Below are 22,227 nucleotides of genomic sequence, written 5' to 3' on the forward strand. Positions count from 1 at the left end.
GACAATCCAACCCCTTGCCGCAACACTCTTCGCAATTCGACAGAACTCGAGAGTGCCTTCAAAATGCGCAGGTAGCACATAACTCACTCCAGGGTAGCTTTGATCAGCCGCGTCAGTTTGTTATAGCTTTTCGCGCAACTGTATAGTATGCTGCTCTGAAATCCACGGAAATGTCATGCGTGGGCGTGTTATACTACCAACATTTCTGAAGGATTTGTCGAAGAGGGCCCCCATAAAACCCGCCTAATACTGTCCTGCGAATTCTCTTGCTATTGGAGATCGACAACGCAACAAAATCTGGGAGAGCACCTTGGGCAGCGTTGACCAGCGCAATGCCACGGTAATTATAACAATCTAGCTGATCGCCCTTTTTGTAGATGGGACGGACTACACCGTCCATCCACTGCTCCGGTTGTTTCTCCTTCCCGCAAATCCTTCAAATTATCCAGTGAAGTGCCATTGCTAACGATTCTTTGCAATTTATGTAAAGTTCTTCCGAGAGACGACCCTTTTCGGCGGCTCTATTATTCTTAAGCTGACCAACTTCTTGACCTCTGGCCGATGGGGACCCGGCACGCTGTTGTCATTTGTAAGCAATCTTTCTCTTAAACTGCCGTTGAGATGGTCATCGATTTCGTCCCTACACATGTCAGGTTTAGGTGTGTATCCCTTACGAGTATGGTTCTCTTAAAACTTGCACGTGTCACTGAACCTGCTAACTGATGAAACGGCGTTAGTGGTCAGGTGGTAGGAGCACTTCCAGACACTGTCGATTGAAGAGTTGAACTAAAAGATAAGCGGAAACATGATAAGTATTGTGAGCAATAGTCATGCTGTGGAGCCACCAACACAGGAAGAAGTTAAGAAGACAATCAGCGAGCCGAAAAACGGGAGCCGTGGGGCTGTACGAAGCAATCCACCGTATCATTGTCAGAATCTCGGAGGAAGAACAAATGCCGTAGGCAGGCTTGTTATTTCCTCACTCATTGTGCAAAAAGTGCAACTTTTTTTGTTCAACACAATGAGCAGAACTGCTTTCAGAAATGAGAAATAAATCCACACAATGAGAAACAGACTAAACACAATGAGAAAAACTGACGCGCAGAAAAACTTCTTAATGCGCTCTTTAAATGAGCAACTTTCGGTTTTGCTCCCGGTCCTCTCGATAGCTACAGCAGTAAACGTGGAAACAAAACAACCGGTGCGCGTACAGCAACTATAGACTCAGAGGCGTCAAGACAATCAAAAGTCGTTAAATTTTGAATCTTAGCGGAGAATTGCCTTTGTTTATAATGGGACTTTCCTGTTGGTGCGCGTCAAGAAGCAAATGTATGGGAATTCAAATGTTGCCATATCTAAATAACATTTTTCGCACTGTTGCCGTTGTGACATGCCTAACCATATGATGCAGTTCAGTTCACGGGCAGCCAAACTCAACTGAATATACTAAATGTAAGAATCATGATTCAACTGCATTAATGGATTAATATTTTTCTGATGGCAATGACCGCTACTGACAATCGTCGTTTTTTCTCAACGCACTACCCATGTTAAAACTACCCGTAGTTGTCATACGTCAGCGCATCGCATTCGCATCAACGTATTCAAAGTGTATTAACATTCTCCTCAATGAGTAGCACAGTGTGCGGTTGCTCATACAACTGCGTTCAACAAGAAAGAGCACAGTTAAAATGAAACGGAGCAGAATAAATCGCGTTGAAGACTGAGCACAGTTTGAATTTTTCTCTTCTCTTTTTTTCTTCTGAGGAGGTGCCATCCCTGGCCGTAGGAGTGACTGGATGACCTCATTTGCCCTATTTTTAAACGAGGACATCAACTCGATTGTAAAAACTAACGAGGCAGTATATTCTGCCTATAAGGTACTCTTCCGTATTTTGTTTTGTAGACTAAGACCGTTAGCGGAGTCCTCCGTTGGCGAGTACCAAGCTGGTTTTCGTGAAGGTCGCCCCGCGACGGATCAGATGTTTCCTGTGCCAGTTACTAGACAAGTTCCGGGAGTACAATTGGCAGATTCATCATTTGCGGACTTTTAGGCGGCGTTGGATTCAGTCAAACAACATTAGTTTTGGCGGATAATCCTAGAAGATTGATTTCCGACGTAACTAGCTAAGCTGATTCGTGCGACGCTGAATGGATCAACATCAAGCGTAGGAATACCGAGTGATACTTTAGCCGCTTCCGTGAACATAAATGGACTGCAGACAAGGGGATGCGCTCTTTCGTCTGCTTTTTAACATTACCTTGGAAGGTACAATGCAAAGCACAAACGACGAATAGGACTATGATTACGAAATCTCACATGCCTCTTGGTTTTGCGGATGACGGAATTAAGCCGAATCAAGCATAGAGCAGTGAAAGAGGCCTTAAGGCTTTTTAAATGGGAGGCAGCGAGATTAAGAATTAGCATCAAAACGCCAAAGCGCAGTACATGGTTGCTGTCAGGGAACGAGGAAGACCAAATAGCGTTGGTGCCGAGGTGGAGCTGAATGGAGAACGATATGAATTGTTGAAGGAATTCATATATCTTGTTATGCTCATGCTAGTAACAACGATGTATGCCGCGAAGTAGACGACTTGTAGCCCAAAATCGGTCAGCCTCCCCAGCCAGCTGAAGTCCCGTAGCACGCGAATTCGGAAACTGAAACAGTCTTAAATCGTGGACGTTAAAGGAAGCGTCGGTGGTAAAATGAAAAATGGAGTTTGACGTAGACACCTGAATCATAAACTGTATCAAGTATACAAATATGCTGATACGGTGGATATATAGTACAATGTGGTAGACTGCGGAGAGCTGGACACGTGGCCAGAATGCCCGATTAAAAAGTAGTCAAGTCGAGGACGATGCTAGTGTTCGAGAGAATTGGACAACGGCTGCCCAGGATCAACAGTACTGGAGGACCATAATCGGCGCAGGGTCGATAACGGACTATCGCCACTAAAGTAGAGTAAAGTAAGTAACTACTTTTTTCCAAGCCTTCCTTAAACGAATAGTTGCTTGAGTCAAGTTTTAGGACTACTTTCGGAGTATTTTCGGATTTGCCTAGACCAGTGAATTAATCTCTCACCTATCGAACTCACTTGTAATTTATTGCATATCTATTTACATTTGATAAATTTGTTAAGTTCGTTTTGACCTGCAAAGTGACAGTATTGCTCACGTCTAAGTATTGTTCATACATTACACTCGCATGTTTTTTAGCTACACTGTGAAAAACTAAATTCGATATAAGTTACACTGCAGCGCTTCAATCAACAATAATTTGTTTAACAAAATTTTTCGAGCAAGCAAATAAATAACGGTTTACCGATACTGGAATATATTTACAACTGTACATAAAAAAACAAAGCTTCTTTTGCTAAAATTTCGTTCAACTTCCTGCTAATTAATCGTTTTAATTTTCACCTTTTTCCACATTTTTAGTTGGAAGGACTCCGTGCCGATGGTGAGGGGTGCGTATGATTCTGGGGCATCGAATGCTGAGGAGGCAGCTGGTAGGGGCTGAAGCGGGCAAAATGTTTCGTTCGCATATCCGACGGCGAGGGTGAGCCGGAACTGGACGGCGTTGAAACCGGTGGCGGTGGCGGCGTGGATGCCTGTGAAACGGCGACCGCTGCTGCGGCAGCATTCTGAAGGAATGACGGTGGGATCTGCGGAGGCCACTGGCTTTGCCAGAGTCCTCCCAGATTCATCTGCGGGGGCCGCTGGTAGATCTGTGGCAGGAGCAGGTCGCTGTACGGCGATCGACCCCACATCTGCAGATGCTGACGAGCTTTCTCGATGAGAGCCGCTTGGGCACCGTCCATATCCTGAGACGGCCCGACGGCAAACTGCGCCAGCAGAGGATCATGGAAGAGGCGCAACGGAGCACGGAGGTGTTGCTCGAGCAGAAGAGCGTCCATGGGGTCCCTGCGAAAAAAAAACAAGAAAAATATATTGTTGAAGAATAACAGTTTTAACTGCTGGGTTTATCATGTGTTAAGCTAACGATCGAACTAATGAACAAACTCAAATGCCATACTCACATGCTTGGGAAACTGAAACAAAAAAAAACAGAAAACAAAATTTAAAATAAATTTAATTAAAAACGTGTTGCAGCACAACCCGCCGAGATAGACAAACAAATCGATAAATGAATCCGAGAAAGCCAATCACACCAAAAGCGACTTTTGGACAGGTTTTCAACAACAAAAGAAGCCTTTCTGCGCTTTCGGCACCCGCGCGCCGAAAACCCGCGACTAAGAGACCATTAATCACCGAGTCAGCACCCGTTAATTAGAAGCCGGCAATCAAAAACGGGGCGTGGATTCTGCGAGACGCCTTTCGGCGCATCTCGGCCGGATCGATCGGACCAAATTAACTCTTCGATGATAGGCAGCGTGTAGCGTGTATACGGCTATAACCTGTTGCTCCACGAGATGTAGCCAGCTCGAGGCGTTGATGATGATGATGAGAGAGAGCACCGAAACCGACCGAATCGCGCTTGAGTCGGGCGGCGGCGGCTTTTTGGGCTTTGTTCTTCGAAAATCCGAGAAAACGCGCGTAATAAATTGCTAGTTTAATGTAATTAAGTTAACATCTCAACATGTCATAAATCATCGCTCGAGCCACGGCTGCACGGAATCGAATGAGTGTGTGTGTATGTGTGTTCGTGTATGTGTGTTCATGCAGGCACAGGTTGATATCGGCGGCGGGTTGGCGAAGAAAAATCTCTGCGTGCCTACCTGTCAAAGTCCGTCAGTCGGGACGAGTCCCGGAAACCCTTGGCGAATGGGTTGGAATCAATCTTGAGCTTGGTGATGAGCTGATTCTGGTAGGCGGTCACCGCCGTGAAGACCGTTTCCGGATAGACGAACGTTTTGTGGTCGACTTCGAGCAGTTCCCGTGGGCTGGCCGGGACCTGCTGGCCTGGCCCGAGGCGAACCAGGTGGATCCGGGGCTGGTAGCGGTGCATCGAGTTGAGGACGATCTGCAGAAGAGATAAGAATTTCAAGAAAGATTTTATTGAAATTGTCAAATTTTTTGGTTCTCTATTCTTTTAGTATGCTAAATGTAACTAAAACAGACAAAATTTTTATAACATTTCTGTTAACATAATGGGTAAGACCTGTCAAAGGTAGTTACAATCAACTAGCGAGTTTTGTGAAACTAAATTGTGCCTGGAGTCAGCTCTCCTCAAAAGCATTGAAAGCACCAAGAAAATTATGTTTCCATTATTGTTATTATTTGGGTTTCGTATCGTTCTCCAATCCTCAGCCAGTTCTCACTATTGACTCCTGACCGCAACCGGAGCGGAGACACCCAGCCGTCAGCTAATTAAACAGATATTGAAAACAAACCCCATCTCTCTATATAGGACAGTCAATGTCTTCTGAAAAGCAACCACTCACAGCCATTTCAGCTTCATAATAAACCCTTCCGTCTCGTTCTAAATTTGCCAACAAGCGAGGAAATGGGCTGCGAGAAAGTTCGTTAAGAAACGGAATCGATTTGTCGTCGGCTATAAGGAACAGCTTGGCAGTTTTGCTTCTTCTCGTCGGGCCGGCCACGTCGTCGGTCTTGGGAAATGATTCAGTTTTTTTCCTCTTTTTCTTCTTCTGATGTTGAACCAAGAGTTGTATGTACCTAACCATAGTGAAGCTGTATGCTGCCATGGTAACCACCGTACCATTGCTACCAGTTTTCCCCAACCACCCAGGCTTCGCGGCAGCATTTGTGTTAGTACCGACCGACACAGCCAGACGCTCGGGTGGTGAATGGGGTAGGTACCGAGAAAGATTCGTCTCCTTGTTTGCGCTGGTTCCTACTGCTGCTATTCAGGGTGGTGAAGCGCATGTCTTCACCAGGTTTTCTCTAGCCTGCCATCCAGCGAGCTATGCTATACATCCTTTGACTCCGGCAGTGTTGGTGGCTCAATTGGAAAACGTGACTTAATTGGGTGAAGGTGGTATGGATGGTATGGATGGATAAAGGTAGTGGTGGCAGTTCCGGTAGTAGGTATCAACCGACGACAATGGCTGGCAATGGCGACCAACACACAGCCACCGACGACGACGACGACGACGACGACGACGACGACGACGACGACGATAAAGTTTTCCAGTGTGTGCCAACGTGGTGCCGATTTTTAGCATGCAAATGGCTCACGGCAGTGAGGTGTTAGGTTGATAAATTAGGTACGAAGCATCAACTTATGCGCACTCTTTCAACGGTACACACAACGCAACGAGCCGAGCGTAATGATGCTTGGTTACGTTTAAAACCGAAAGTTGTAAAAGGCTCGTTGCCTTGGACTTGGACAGAGGGCCTGTTGATCAACGGCTTTCTGCTTCAATCATTCGTTCGGGAAGATTTTACTAAGATAAGATGCGCAATTCTGGAATATTTTCGGCTATAAATATTAATGTATGTACCATGTATGTTCGTATACGGTATATAAAAGGCAAACCCAGCGAAGATACAAATGCGGAAACCGGTTGCTTGTAAATAGAAGTCAATGAAATTTGTTTCCTTTACACCTACTTTGGGGATTAGACAAGATGTGATGGGCCGCTGATACTGCTGAGGCAAAATCGAAGGTGAGAATGTGTTAGGTTGCCGAAATAAACATAAAATTAGGATTCATTTACCCCAACTTTTGTACATTTGGTTTGGACCACACGGTTGGAATACTCTTGGCATGACCCGTGCGAAACACTGTTCGCATACGGATAGAAGGTGTGAGAGCGGGTAGAGCTTCAATACAATATTTTTTTCTGATAAACTAATCAAAATATCTTATTTATTAACAAAATTGTTAAAATCAGCTCAATGAATAAAAAGCTATAATTTACAAAAATGGTAGGTTCGAGCGTCACCTATATTAGTCTATACTATGAGCCTAATGCAAGAGTTTTCAGTTTATTAAAATTTTCATTTTTCATATGAAACATTTAATTCATGCACAAGAAACAAGTTAGCCTGATTTTTTTTTTTTGTTAGATTATAGTCACTTTAGGCTTATGTCATTCGTGACTTCTGCGGGGCTGGGATTTGAACCCGGGGCTTCGGCGTGAGAGGCGTGAGTTCTAACCACTACGCCGGGACTGACCCCTGAATAAGTTAGCCTGATTGCTAGAGTCAATAAAAAAGAGAAAGAATTTTTTTTTTTCAAAATTTTGGGAACATTTTATCTCAGAAGCGAACACCAAAGCGAAAAATAAAAAATACGAAAGATTATTTCACAGGCAACGGTTTCAAAAGGTCCAATGTGCAAATGAGAGATCCTCTTCGCGTCACGGCGGCATAAATGCGCTTGAATGCGTCTATTTTGCATGAAACGGTTGCTGGCGTTATTATCTAGCTCATCCTTGAGAAAAATAGGGTTGAAATGCATGGAAATGCAATAAGCATAAGAAAAGAAACACAAAGAGAATCTCTCATTTGCACATTGGACTTTTTGACATGTTGGTCGGGATTTTCTAAAAAGGAGTTTATTTTCCAAAACTCACAACTTTCGAACCAAATCGGTGTATTTTTTGATACTGTTTCAGTTTTTCGATAATACGAAAAAGCTTTACAACCGACCTGAACCAGGTGCTTTCTTATATTTTAAGTTTTGTTGATTTTTTTAGGTAAAATTTCGATTTCACCAAAATATCAAAAAAAACTTAAAATATGAAATTGTACGGTGACTAACTCTATCAATATAAGGTGCTTTCATCGATTCCAACGAAACTGGAGACGCGTAGTTACTTTTACCCTACAGCGCCGGGCTCTTGAACTAGATAATACCTGATTACCATGTTCATTCATTTTTAAAGTGTTGTCCAATTGACGGGAAGAATTCTGCGTTGTACAATAGTCATTCGTTCCGATTGAATCAAAAATCCAAGATCCTAAGAATCTAAGAGTCGGAGAGTCAAGAATCCAAAAGTCCAAGAATAAAAAAAATCAAGAATTCAAGAAGAATCCGTTCAAGAAGAATCTAAGAATCCGTTGATTAAAGAATTTAAGAATCCAAAATTTAAAGACCCAATAATTCGATGATACAGGAATTCAAAAGTTCAAGAATCGAAGAGCCTCGAAATCTAAGAATTAATGAAATTATAATGTCGAGAATGTAAAACTCCTAAAATCCAGGAGTCAAAAAATCGAATCGTTCAAAAATTCAAGAATCCGAGAATTAAAGACACTAACAGTCCAAGAAATCAAGAATATAAGAATGCACGAATACAATAAACCTGCTGGGGGAGATGCATTAGCCTTCGCCCCCTCCCCAATCTTTCGCCACCCAGGTAAAAGTTGCTTTTATTATATACTAGCTGACCCGACAAACTTCATATTGCCACAAATTAAACTGTGTTGTACATAAATCCTAAATCTCGGATGACCTTTGTCACAATCTTGAGTTTTGCAAGTTTCTGGGGAGTAAAATAGAAAACAATTCCCACCACTGGACTATGGGCAAAAACGAGAGAAACTACGGACGCAATTAAGATACGGCCTGCAGGCTTATAAAATATAGGTGATTTTATGTAAAATTTTCCGGAGAATCGCGTGGTGCCGACCCCTTTCCTGTTTATCATCGGGAAGTGCCCCATGTTGCTCATTTTCCCCTATTTTTAATATTTTTCGCCCTTATTGGACTGTTCCAAGCAAGGTTTTGAGAAAACAAAAGCTAAAAACCTACAAATTTTGCGTACAAAAGTCCGCAGAATCGAATAGGGCTTATCCCATTTAGTTTAGAGCACTTTTTTTTGGTTGAGCTCCCATTATTAAACCGACCATACCAAAGGGGAATTCAACCAAAAAAATTAATGTGCTCTAAAACTTATGGGATAAGCCCTATTCGATTTTGCGGACTTTTTTACACAAAATGATTAGGTTTTTAACTTTTGTTTTCTCAAAGCCTTGCTTGGGACAGTCCAATAAGGATGAAAAATATTAAAAATAGGGGAAAATGAGCAAAATGGGGCACTTCCCGATGATAAACAGGAAAGGGATTGTTACCACGCGATTCTCCGGAAAATTTTACACAAAATCACCTATATTTTATAAGCCTGCAGGCCGTATCTTAATTGCGTCCGTTTTTTCTCTCGTTTTTGCACCCCGTTCATGCCCAGAACTCATCAACTATCATAACCTTCCCTGGCCCCAAAAACCCTTATATGCAAATTTTCACGCCGATCGATTCAGTTGTTTTCGATTCTATACGGAGCATAAGGACAGACAGACAGAAATCTATTTTTATAGGTATAGATCTCAACCTTTAGGCCTTGTAATAAAATATATAGCTCCTTTCAAAACACCAAATCTATTTTCGTGTTATATCAATTGCGTAGAATTTTGTAATTTATTTATGTTGAAATTTTTAACTTTAAAATGCCGCCACTATTTTCATACTAAACAACACTATTTTCTTCGGATGTAGAAAACTGAGCTTATTTTGAGATGCTGGGAAATAGTATAAATTAATGGTATTTGTGATACGTTTTATCTGTGACATTTTTCGAAATAGCACAAAAACATTTTGAAGTGCATTAACGCGTAATAATGGTGAATTTTAGAGAGATTTTATTGCTTTTAAAAGAGGGCGAAAAATAGCACACATAAATTCGATGTTCTAGTCTTTCGTCTCCGTGTTTAAATCATAATAAAAAATTAGTGACAGCCTATAATTAGTTGGATTTTCTGTTTTATCGCCTATTTTATTTGTTAGTAATGCAAATGCAAGTAAATATGCAAAATAACTACATTTTTGCGAGTGATAAATTCACAAAATCATATAGGTTATTCCATAACAAATGACCCAAGAAATATGCAACATGATGCTGTGATAACGACAACCCCTGGAAACGTATGGAAGCACTAATTCAATTGCGGTGCAAAAATCGAATAATATCGGAAAAAAGAAAAGGCGAGTCTTATTCATTCATATTAAGGTCCAGGAATCCTCAAAACAATTAAATTTGTATATTTCTATATAAAAACGTCTTTCCGCATTCCATATCCCAGCATTCAAAACTCGAGGAGTCCAAAATTTTAGGAATCGAAAAGTACAAGAATTCACGAATCCGAGAATTAAAGAGCTCTACTTTAAAAAGAGAGAGATCCAAGGCGGCTCTTGTCATATTAAGAATTCCTCTCCACTATACTCGGTCCTAGACCACTCGTCGCCAATTCGTTGCACGTATCGACACATGCAAGTCGGCTTCAACCATGTCGTGCCATTAAGCATGTTGGGTCCCTCTATTCCTGCTGCCGGTGTGGTTCTTGAAGAGAACGGATTTCACAGTACAGCCGTCCGGCATCATTACGACGAGGCCGGCCCACTTTCACCAGGTGTACGGAATCTCTTCAAGCAGTGTCTGCAAACTCATGGTTCATACACCTACGCCGCTCTCCGCTACCCGTTTGTACTCCGCCAAAAACAATCAGCAACACCTTTCGTTTAAATACGGTAAGTGCGCGTATGTTTTCCGAAAGCAAAGTTACTGTCTCAAGTCTGTTGAGGAGTACCAATTTGATTAGTGCTTTGTACATGGTCAACTTTGTGCGGCGGCGTGTACTCTTTAATTGAAGCGTCTTGCGGAGCGAAAAGTAGGTTCGACTCCCAGCTTGAATGCGTCGTTGAATCTCCTTACTCGTTTTATTGTCGGCGGTGACCAGAGATTGCAAATATGCGAACTCGTTAACCACGTCAGGTTGCTAGCCATCTTAGTCCGTGGGAGGTAAACGTTGCTTATCTGGAGCCTCATTCTACCATATATTTGGTTTTCGGTACATTGATCGCCGTCCCAAGGTTTCTAATAATGATGTCGAGGTCGTTTGTGAAGGCTAGGAGTTGGTTACTCTTGTTGAAGATCGTTCCTCTCGTTTCAGAGCCCGCTCACCGGATTACACCTGCAATAGCGATGTTAAACCACATACAGGTCAATCCATCCCCGAAACACATACGTAGCACATCACTCGCTACAGGTTAGCTTTGATCAGCTGCGTCAGTTTGTCCGTAAAATTGTTCTCGCGCATTATCTACCATAGGTGTTCGCACTTGACTGTATCGTATGCTGCCCTAAAATCCACGAAAATATGATGCGTGGATACGTTGCACTCTCAACATTTCTGGAGGATTTGTCGGAGAGTGACAATTCCCCCTATAACTACTGATTTCAGGTACGGCTATTTGTCCATTTAGCACCTATATACTACGGGGTTTGGTACTATTCAATCGTGTCCGAAATACTGCGTGTCCTACTCTGACTAATAAGAACACGCTGAACTCGGAAATTGGCGACATTTCATGAGTTGACAATTAAATGTCTGAAATCAAAATCATATGTCTGTTTGTTACTATCATGATATACGATTGAGTTACAACTTTTGCGCACATTAGTAAGATTCTGAATTTGTTAAAGGGACATGAATGACTATAACTTTTGAAAAATTCATTATTTTTTTATTTCAGATTTTGATTCTGCAGTCTTTTTCGCTTATTTTGATACTAATTTTGTAATTTTGATGATGCGACCACGGAAAATGGCCAGTGGTTGTCTCCACCATCGGGTCCGTGATATTTAACATAGCGAAATACCTTGCGAGCGTGATAGGGAAAATCGTGGGTCATAACGATTTCCACGTCCACAATAGCTTTCAGTTCGCAGAACAAGTCACAGGAGTGCAGTTCGCAGAGGAGGACGTTCTCTTCTTCTTAGACGTTACAGCACTGTTCACAAGCATACCAATCGATCACGCTATGGAGTGTTTGATTGAACGATGGCCAGAAATTACGAAACACACTGCTATCGACAAAGAAAGTTTTCTCGCCATCGTCAAATTGGTTTTAGAGTCAACCTTCTTTTTATTGTTTTATTGTTTTATTGTTTTATTGTTTTACAACCCATCTGACTTAAAGTCTAAATGAAGTACTAATAACACTAATAATAATCTACGACAATTGCATTGTCACCAAACGCTTGAACTTATTCAACGGTTCACCGAATTCAAAATACTCCTCTACTTGTTTGAAAGTTTTTATACACGATGCCACTGGTTCATTGCGGCCAAATTCAGTGCGGTGAAATCTGTTAGTCAGCAGTGACGTCGGTCTCAGAGTCCTTTGAGATGCTCGAAAGTTTAAGAGCGACAGCAACTTTGGACAATCAATCTCGCCATTCAGCAGTTTGGCCACGAACAACGCCTGTTGCACCTTACACCGACACTCAAGTGTATCGAGACCAAGCAAACGACAGCGGTCAGGATATGGGGGTAAGTTATCTGGATCACGCCAAGGCAGATTCCGTAGAGCCAATCGTATAAACCTTCTTTGCACTCGTTCAATTCGAAGGTTCCAATAGAGCTGGTGCGGTGTCCAAATCAGACAAGCGTTTTCAAGAATCGGACGGACTAACGCGCAATAGAGTGCTTTGAAACAATGTGGATCATTGAAATCTCGTCCAATTTTGGCGATAAATCCCAGCTGACGGGTAGCTTTTGAAATTATCATCGCACGATGCCGATCAAACGCCATTTTCGGGTCTAATGTGACACCAAGATCGTTAACGCATTCAACCCTTTTTAATATTTGATCATCAATTCTATAATCGAATGCTATCGGCGATTTGATACGATGAAATGTCATTACCTCACATTTAGCAGTGCTGATAGTCAAGTAGTTTGATTTCCACCAGTTCACAAATGTATCCAAAAGTGTCTGAAGACGACGACAATCCTCGATGCAACGAATCGTCAAGTAAATTTTAAGATCATCAGCATATACCAGTCTGCACCAAGTTCCTAGAGCAGAGGCAGCGTCGTACAAAGGGAAAATTTTCCAACAGACCTTTGGGACCCCTATGGGGTCACCTTTATCCCCGGCAATTGCAGACCTTGTAATGAAGCGGTTATAACAAAATCGCATAGAAACACTCAAATCGCAACAAATAAACTTGAAACACTACCGCCGTTGCGTAGATGATTGTTTTTGCATTGCTAACACTAACCACGTTGCTGAGATCTTACGCACCTTCAATGAATATAATGACAAACTACGCTTTACTATTGAAAACGAGCTGGAAAGCAAACTAAAGTTCCTAGATATGATGATCATAAGAACAAACAATCATTTAGAAATGTCTTGAATGCCGAAATATGTCGACGGGAGATACTTAACACGGCGATCGTACGGATAGATCGTGCGATTAAACTGTCCGACGAGTACAACCGTCTTCAGGCAATACGCACAGCTAAAAGTATGTTGGAATCGAATAATTATCCACAATGGTTCATCAACCGGCTTACTAAGCAACGAACCCACAAACATTACAGCAGCCTTATCACTGTCGAAAAGCCTCAGATCAAATATGCATCTAGCACTTCCATACCGGGAAAACTCAGTGAAAAACTTAGCAAAATATTACGCAAGCATGACATCCAGCTTGCCTACAAACCTAAAAACAAAGTTAAACAGAACGTGTATAGTAAGCTGAAGGATCCTATCGCACCAGGGAAGCAGACAAACGTCAAATACGCCATCCCGTGTGGTACTGACGACGGCAAAGTATACATCGGGCAGACAGGGAGTCTAACTTTCTCCTCTTTCTGAGGATAGCGGAACACAAGAACGACAAAAAGAAGAAGGATGCTAGAACTGAACTAGCACAACACACTATCCATGATGGCCACCTCTTCAAATTTGACGACCCGAATAGTTGCAAGAATGGACGACCAGGAGACCAGACTCACAGCAGAGGTATTTCACATTAAAGTGCTCGGTGAAGATAGAACGGTCAACCTGCAGCGTGAATGTAGAAATTTCAACACAGCATACGACGGGTTAACACCAAAACTCCGTCGCATACAAACGAAAAACAACCCAACCCACGGGGGATCAACACAACAGAGAACCGAGGATACCACGGAATAGACATTGAACGCTTAAAATAACTAGACGTACCTGTTTTGTAAGTGCAAGATTCGTGTTAATTTAGATTTGTGTTATTGTAAATTGTATCATAACTGTTCACTTTATATTGACAAGAAGCTCGTTAGTTTTTGTAAAAAATCATTGTGTAATTGTGAAATATTAAAATTAAAATAAAATAAAATTTTACACTTCCGCAGGCGTCCGAAGATGGCCGAAAGAATGCAGTAGGCCGAAACGTGTCGCGCATAAAACAAACATAGTTATCATTTCACCGGAAAGAATCAAGCAATCTCAAATCTTAAAAAAAAAGTTTCTTTCGATACGTTGTGTAGTTTCTGAGAAAAAGGTACATAAAGTTTGAAAATCGTGGTTTTTCAGGAGCGGCGTTTTATTCCGTCGAGCTTGTTCCACGCCGCACTGGAATGCTTATGTGCACACTTAAAATAAAGAACCGAAATCAGCTAAATTTTGCCGAGATTTAGACAGCCGAGCGTTCGGTAAAATTTTTTATGATGCCAAACGTTAGTAAAAGTCCGTCAACGTCGATTTGCAAAATCGAAATTTTCACCGAGCGGTCGGCTGTTCAAATCTCGGAAAATTTTGCCGAGTTTTTTAAGTGTGTGTATGATCGGTTTTCGGCCACTTCCCGTGGTCGGATTATTACAAAATTAGTATCGAAATAAGCGGAAAAGACTGCAGAATCAAATTCTGTAATAAAAGATTTTGTTATAAATTTTTCAAAAATTCGTTTATGTTCCCTTAAGAGATATTTACGATAATTTTCAAAAGCAGCTGCACGGGGTGCAACCATTGATATGTGCAATCAGTCTAAGCTAAGCTAATTTTCAAAAAGCAGCTGCACGAATCACATCAATGATATATGCAAATTTACAATTGCAAACGAACTGGTTGGAAAAGTTTTCATTTGCACTACTTACTAGAATAGCCGTTTACTCAACTGTGACAACTATCGAAGTATCGAGGCATTATTTTGATTATTTAAGTATTCAAAGTGCTCTAAAGTTTTTGGAGCGTCTTAGTAGAATATGAAGCCTGAAATCAAATAGTTTTCTTTTTTATTTAATTTCAGGCAAAGTGCTCTGCCGCATTCAAGTCATTAAATGGTTGTCATTAGCAGAGTTCATTATCGGCGAATAACAAGCAGGCTTTCGAGTGTGATTTTAAGGCGGCGTATGATCCAGTTAAACGAAATGAGTTGAGCGAAATAAAATCTTGAGCATAGTTTGCAGGACAAAACTAATAATGGGTCACTGTTAATTTGAGATAATCGCCGCCACCACAATGTTTGTTCGATTTTATCGACGTTTTTCGGCGAAATAATTATAAGAAATTTAAAATACCAGTTAATCCGGACGTTTCGAGCTACTGCTGGTCTTCGCTCATCATCTGCGGACACTAATACATTATATTGAGCACATTTACCATATAAAACATATTACAAATTCTTAACTTACACTTTTTTCGTCCAATAGGTTCTACTTGGTTTATCTCTCTCTTTACTTTATCTTACTTTCTCTTTCACTCTCTCGCAAGTTTTTTAATTACAGGGTCATAAGCAGCCTTGAACGTTGCGGAATCTACTTGTCTATTCACAACATTGTCCTCACCTTTAATTTTAATGTGAAATGTTTCTGCTATTAGTGCAGTGGGTGAGCGAAATAGAAAATAAGATAAAACCAAGAGAAAGATAAACCAAGCAAAACCTAACATTATAATGTTTTAGTGTCCGCAGATGATGAGCGAAGACCAGCAGTAGCTCGAAACGTTCGGACTAACTGGTATTTAAAATTTCTTATAATTATTTCGCCGAAAAACGTCGATAAAATCGAACAAACAATAATGGGTTACTTTATGGAAGCTCTTTTGTCGCAAGTTTTCTGAGTCTGCTTTGATAAGCAAGAGGTCGTGGATTCGAAATTTATTAGAATCAGGCCATTTGATGTCAAAGTGAACATTGGAATGGGTTTATTCTCAGGCCGCTTATTACCTTTCCTTCGTGCCTAAATCTATATTACCCCGATGAAGCCTCTTTGACAGTCCAAAAGTCACTCTTGTGTAGCTAGTGACTGGTCAGAGGAATGTAATGAGAACTCTCCAGGAACGGGTATAGTTAGAGATAGCGTTGGCGTATGAAGAACAAGTTTGATAAAGTAGAACAAGCTTTGAAGAAAGAGTAAAATTCAATACCACAAGCACGCAAAAGGCAAAAGTTTGGGCTTAAACATCTTTCAATTCCTAGATCCTTCTTTATCGATGGACTTCGCAGCCGGTTGTTAGAGTACAGGACACTTACGGGGCTAGTGAATAATCCTTCTGACTCTTAACTGGACAGCACCGCTTAGCCGAGATTCGAACATACAATGACTGGCTTGTGAGTGCATCGTACCTCGGAACGAACTGAGCAGACATTTATAATAAGCGTATCAACGTCACACGCATTAAAGATTGACAGAAGTAAGCGGAGGAGGAAAGCCAGGTTGGGAGTCGAGGTCAACTCAGCCAATACGAAGTACCTACATCAGCCACGTAGCCAGAGGTGGGGGCCAGGAGCCCTATCTTGGCTTCTAATGCATTATATGCATATCTTTCTGCTTATAAATATAATACATCACAATAAATTTAACGTATTGTAGTTCTAAATGCAAAAATATGCATATAAAACAGTTAAAATCAAAATTGGGCCCCCGCCCCCCCTTCTGGCTACGTGGCTGACCTACATGGTAACGAGCAGAAAATGTGGCGACTCAAAAGTGCTACCCAATACGTATTTTTCTTGAATAGTAGCTTATTCAACCGTTGTATAGCAAGTTACCGGGTAACAAGCGCTTAATTAGCTGTTATTCAACAGAAATGTTTGTGGGGTAGTTAGGTTTTATGCATCTATATTGAGCAATTTAGCATGTAAAAGAACATTTTTGTTGCAAAATCGTTCGCGTAAAATCCATAAACAGAGTAATTTAGTACAGTAAAAGCGGTGTGAAGACGACCTAATTTTCTTCTCTGACATTTTATTCTATTGGTAACAATCACGCTACTCAATTGCATGTTACATGAGTTTGATTCACATTTATTAGTACACGGGTAGAAATTTGATCTCCAAAATGCGCAAATTGACTCTTGAATTCAGGTTTCTAGCTTATATTTTATGAAAATACACCATGATTAATAATCAGGATATCACGAATTACTTGCAGTACAACACAACGCTAAATCATGAACTATTATTCATGATTTTGTGCTGCCTGATATGGAAGTTCAGTCATGATGGTAGCGGAATCGGTTTTTTTTTTCGTGTAGCAATCTAATTATGTCTAATTCGGGTTCCTCATCAAAGTACCGGTGGATTGAACAATTTTGTCCACAGATACCTTTAATCCAATGAATACCATAATCAAAAACTCCCAACATAGGAAAATACTGACCCCACCCACCATCAATCAGACCAACGTGACAATCCGCGAAATTATGAACCGATTGATTGGCGTGCCACAATTAATTCGCCGTAGAGTCTGGCCAGCCAGCCAGCCAGCGAGCGCGGTCAATTAATCTCCGCAAATAGTTTTCCGCAGTATCAACGGTTCCGCGGAAGCCTCGGGAGAATTCGCACCACTGCGTCCTGGTGTGCAACCAGTGACCGGACCAGCCGGCCAGCCGGTCGTAACTCTTCCGGCATTTGACGCCTGAACTGGTGACGTGCTGACAACCAGCTGCGTGACATTCAGCTGAGAGGAAAGTGAATTATTCCGCTAGGCTTCTACCACGTTTGTAATACTTTAATTACCTCGAGATAAACCTAGAATGGACTTTCACCGTCCGAAAATATCTCACCATCAGCACTGTAAATGTAACGCATCAATAAACAGTTCAAAAAATAAACGTCGTCATCCGACGTCAGTCAGTCATCAGACCAGGTTATGTACACTGCCTCCATCAAGTGGTTCTATATAGCTACAATACATCACATGGCATCGAAGATGAAGCAATGGCTGGAGACCAATAAATAAAAGTTCTTTACACGTTTTCCCTCCCACGCCCGCAGCAGGACAAGAAAACCCTGATATTACGTTGGCAATCTATAAATTATGATTTGATGAAATTGATATACCACCCATCGTCAAGAACACACACACAGATACTGATGTATCATCATAACCGATGTCGTCTGGCTCTATCCAACCCGCCGAATGGACGATCCAAATCGGGGAGGTGTAACGATATAACAAATGTCAATATTTCAGATATAAATATCTCGACAGGAAAATCGATATCGGGCACGTGCTTGCGTCACCGTCCATCGATGTATTGGAACCACCAGAAAATTGAGTTTTGATTTCTCCCTCGTAGGTATAGGTCAAACTATAGTTCTACAGCGCATGCAAAACTCGTAAGGTTTCGACTTGTTACGTACACTTACTTGACCGCTCTTGTCCATCTCGTTGTTGGTCAGTTTAACCTTCTCGAAGGAGATGACCTGCTTGCGTAGTGCTTCCGCTCCCAGTGGAGTATCCGGATGGGCATAAAGTCGTGGCGGGGGAGGAGGATCCGCTTTGCCGGCCACCAGCCACGACGATCGGTGGTAAGCATACCGATAGCGGCGGTTATCCATCGGAACGATATCCAGCAGAACCACGTACCGATCGGCTGGACTGGACTGCCGAAGTGGACCGGAAAATGAAACTCGTACCGTTGGAAACATCCGTCTGAAATAGAAAATAAAAGTGGCTTTAGTTAGTGAACTAGTTGGGCCAGACGCACCTGTTGAATTTATGTCTAAATAATCAACATCGACAGTTTTTCAAGTGAAAACCTAATCGAACAAACATTCCATTCTTTAATTAACCTTAAACAGAAAAGCCCAACCATGAAACTACACCGTGTACTTTGATAACGATCTCTGTTGTTTCTGGACCTGGCGCCGAAGGCGCTCTGCGCCCGAGCCCTCCTTTCCGATCACCGGATAAGAATCGCCAAGGATGGAAGCAACGAAAAACAAAACAACCACATCAAAACATCAGCTTTTCGATAGCGCGAAACAAACTTCGACGCGATATCAAAACGATGTTATAAATGTACTCATAACGACTAAAGCAGCAGCCGCATTTAAACACCTTGCTGCCACCACCGCCGCACCACCAGCGTCGCGTCGTTGCTGTCGTCATTGAGTGGACCTTACATGAGCAACCGCGCCGCTTAATGTATTTAGTGTTTCGAGCAACAAGGAAAAAGGGTCGCTCTAGGAATGACGCGAGGAAAAGGGTCAAAACTGGTTCCGGACGAAGCGTGTTTTACTCGTGTAAATGCGAGCGATTTAGAGGGATAAGATAAGGGAGCCAATTCCAGCGCCCATTCCGCGCCCGACTTCTGGACCTTTTCGGTTTGCTTGGCTTGGAAGGTTCGTACCTAATGTAGGCCTTTTCGTATGTGTTTAAGAGTTAAGCGAGCCAGTGAAATTAAGGTGCTGAAATTGTAGATACCGTGGGGTATTGCGCCATTCGCTGGGGTGGGCTTCCTTGCTTTCTCTATGCTTTTTTCTCAATTTTCTCCGAACTGGCATTTTACCACACCCTACCTGTGAGGTCGGGTTTGTATAAGAATATCAAAAGGTAAAGGCATCTATTCAGCACATAGTTAGCGTTAGTAATTTGCATGAAAATTGATTGAAGTTGTATCGTAAGATATGTTATCACGGACGGTTTTGAGCAGGATAGGTCGTAATTGAAGGAGAATATTCCTTTTCGTTTCATATAAATTTGTGTTTAGGCTGAATTCAACTCAAATGAGTAAAAAAGCTTTGATATCATTTGGAATAAGAGGTGTTTTAATTAATAGAACCGTTGAAGTTATGTTCATGTTCTGTTTGCGAACTTTACTGTACTATTATACCGTAATCAGATATCAAAGTTCACAGAATGAGAAAGTTAAATTAATGTAATTTTGGCGGAATCGAAAAAAATGCTTACTGGAATTATTTGCCTTCTATTTACAGCTTGACAATACTGGCGTGCCCAGGACCCAGGCATAAAGCCATAGAAGATGGAGTACCAACCTTTCAAAACTATGGTTTGGCCTGGTTTATCACAAAAATAGAGATTAGGTAATAAATTCCACATTACAAGAGCAACATGTGAAATAGGCCTATGTGCAAATGAGAGATTCTTTTCGTGTCTCCTGTCTTTCGCTTATCACGGCGATGCAAATGCACTTTAATGGATTAATTCTGCATGAAACGGTTGCTGGCGTTGTTGTTGCAAGCTATTGGTAACAAAAAATTGCATTGGAATGCATTCATGTCGCCGTAGTAAACGCAAGAGAGGAAAGACAAAGAGAATCCCTCATTTGCACATATGCCCTTTTCACATGTTGCTCTTGTAATGCGGAATTTATTACCTAATCACTATTTTTGTGATAAACCTGGCCAAACCATAGTTTTGAAAGGTCGGTACTCCATCTTCTATGGCTTTATGCTTGGGCACGCCATAAGTTACACCATGAAAATTTTTTAACAATAAATTTTACAGGTATACCTCGATAGGACGTACACCCGCGTATCGTTTAGCGTACGTACTATCGAAACGTACGTAATATCGAATCACAATTTTCAATGTAAAGTATTATTTTTATTATGCTAAATATTGTCTAAAATTTCCAAATTTTAAGATATAATAAAATAAATAATCATCTTGGGAGCGCTAGGGTGCTATATCTCTACATATTTGCGTTGGTAAGAGAAAATGCTTATCAACTTAGGGACCAATTACTTCAAGAAATGGTTTATTGGTTCACTGTTCCTGGTTTTTGCTGTCAGGTATTGTGACCAGTTAGCAATGTGTGATTATCTACGTCTTTATGAAAATTGCCAACAATTTGAAATGGTTTCGCAATGGTCAATGTTCCTAACTTAATTCCAATGATTATTGAAGCAAATTTTTATTCTCAGTTTTCGTTAATAGTGCTGAGGTGTTCAAATTCGGAATATTTTATTGCAAGGGATCAGCATCGTTTGCTTTCGTGTCTCGTTCGTTGCAAAATCTTTGATAACAAAATTTTTCCGGAGCCGTGACAATTACCCAGTTTTAAATTCGAGCCAGTAGTTTGGACTTTGGAATAGTAGTTTGCATTGTAATTTACAAATTATTGACTCAAGTGAAATGCCGAAGTCGCAGAGCAGCCAATTTTTATATGTAACGGTTTGTAAACGAATTAGAAAGCGTGATTTTGATGACCACCTCGACATCTTTATCTTGATTTTGCGAGAAACCTCATCCTCATCTAACAAGACGGATGCAATATTATTCGCCCACACAGTAGATTCGCGCGGGACTGGTTTATGTTTTGCTTACGGAAATAAATATCCAAGGCATAATATTCATATCATTGAAACGAATTCAGGCCCAAATACGTCGCATACGTTTTCTAGACGACTATTTGTTTACAATGGTGATCGCGAAAAGTTGAGATGAAATGTAATCGCTGACGCGTTGTTTCGTTGGATCATATCATCTACCAAGATGAACCCTGATCTGTACCTTACTAACATAAATCCTATCCCGTGATACTTGTGGAGATGCAGTGGTACCTGTGGTCCCTAGCAACAACAAGTATCGGACTAATATTCTTTCCTTTTCCCATGTAGTACAGCCTTTTGGTCGTGGCCAGTGTCGTTATTGGTCAATTTTCAAAGGATTGAATCAGTAAAAATTGCACGAGTATGTCATGCTACTCCCAAGCACTAATTCAATTTGTTCTTTGTGCAATCTAACTGGTTCGACTAATTACGGAGTGCAACTACGGGCATTCTACTTAAGCTAAGCTAATTATAAAATAAACAATTATCTTGGTAAAATTATTTTAGAAAAAACACTACAAATGTTAAAAAATAGTTGAAAAGTAAAGCAAAAGGAATCCAAAAACATTTAGTTTTTTGCAAAATTCTCTCTCAAATTGAAAATTTACATATTTTAATCGAACAAATCTAGGTAAAGGTTTGATACATAGTTGCCAATATAAGCTGAAATGTTCGAGTCTCGGTTAGGCGGTGCTGCTAGATAGAGTCAGTAGGATTGTTGCACTAACCCCGTAACAGCCGGCTGCGAAGTCTGCCGATAAAGAAAGGTCAAGCCTTAGAAAGATATTTAAGCCCAAGACTATGCTTTATGGGACCAAAATTGGTCATGAAAATCGCCATAAGAGTACAATAAAACTCACATTGTTGCTTGGGTAGTATCTGCAAACCAACGAATATAACATTGCCTGCTGTTCCCCCCATCGCAGTTAGAAAGATTGT

The 22,227-nt window shown here is 41.2% G+C and overlaps 1 protein-coding gene across 1 annotated transcript in view; it reads right to left on the reverse strand.

Annotated features, from left to right (window-relative positions):
• Positions 1-3,438: 3,438 nt before the first annotated feature.
• The window catches only part of LOC128740664 (T-box protein H15-like), a 92,873-nt gene continuing 74,084 nt past the window's right edge, over positions 3,439-22,227 (reverse strand). The window contains exons 4-7 of the mRNA XM_053836227.1: positions 18,358-18,643; positions 4,744-4,988; positions 4,045-4,056; positions 3,439-3,928 (exon numbers count right to left, since the gene is read on the reverse strand). Coding sequence (XP_053692202.1) covers positions 3,439-3,928; positions 4,045-4,056; positions 4,744-4,988; positions 18,358-18,643 — 1,033 coding nt within the window. The remainder of the gene's footprint in view (positions 3,929-4,044; positions 4,057-4,743; positions 4,989-18,357; positions 18,644-22,227) is intronic.

This window comes from Sabethes cyaneus, chromosome 3 (assembly GCF_943734655.1).
Source record: "Sabethes cyaneus chromosome 3, idSabCyanKW18_F2, whole genome shotgun sequence".
Taxonomy (NCBI): Eukaryota; Metazoa; Arthropoda; class Insecta; order Diptera; family Culicidae; genus Sabethes; species Sabethes cyaneus.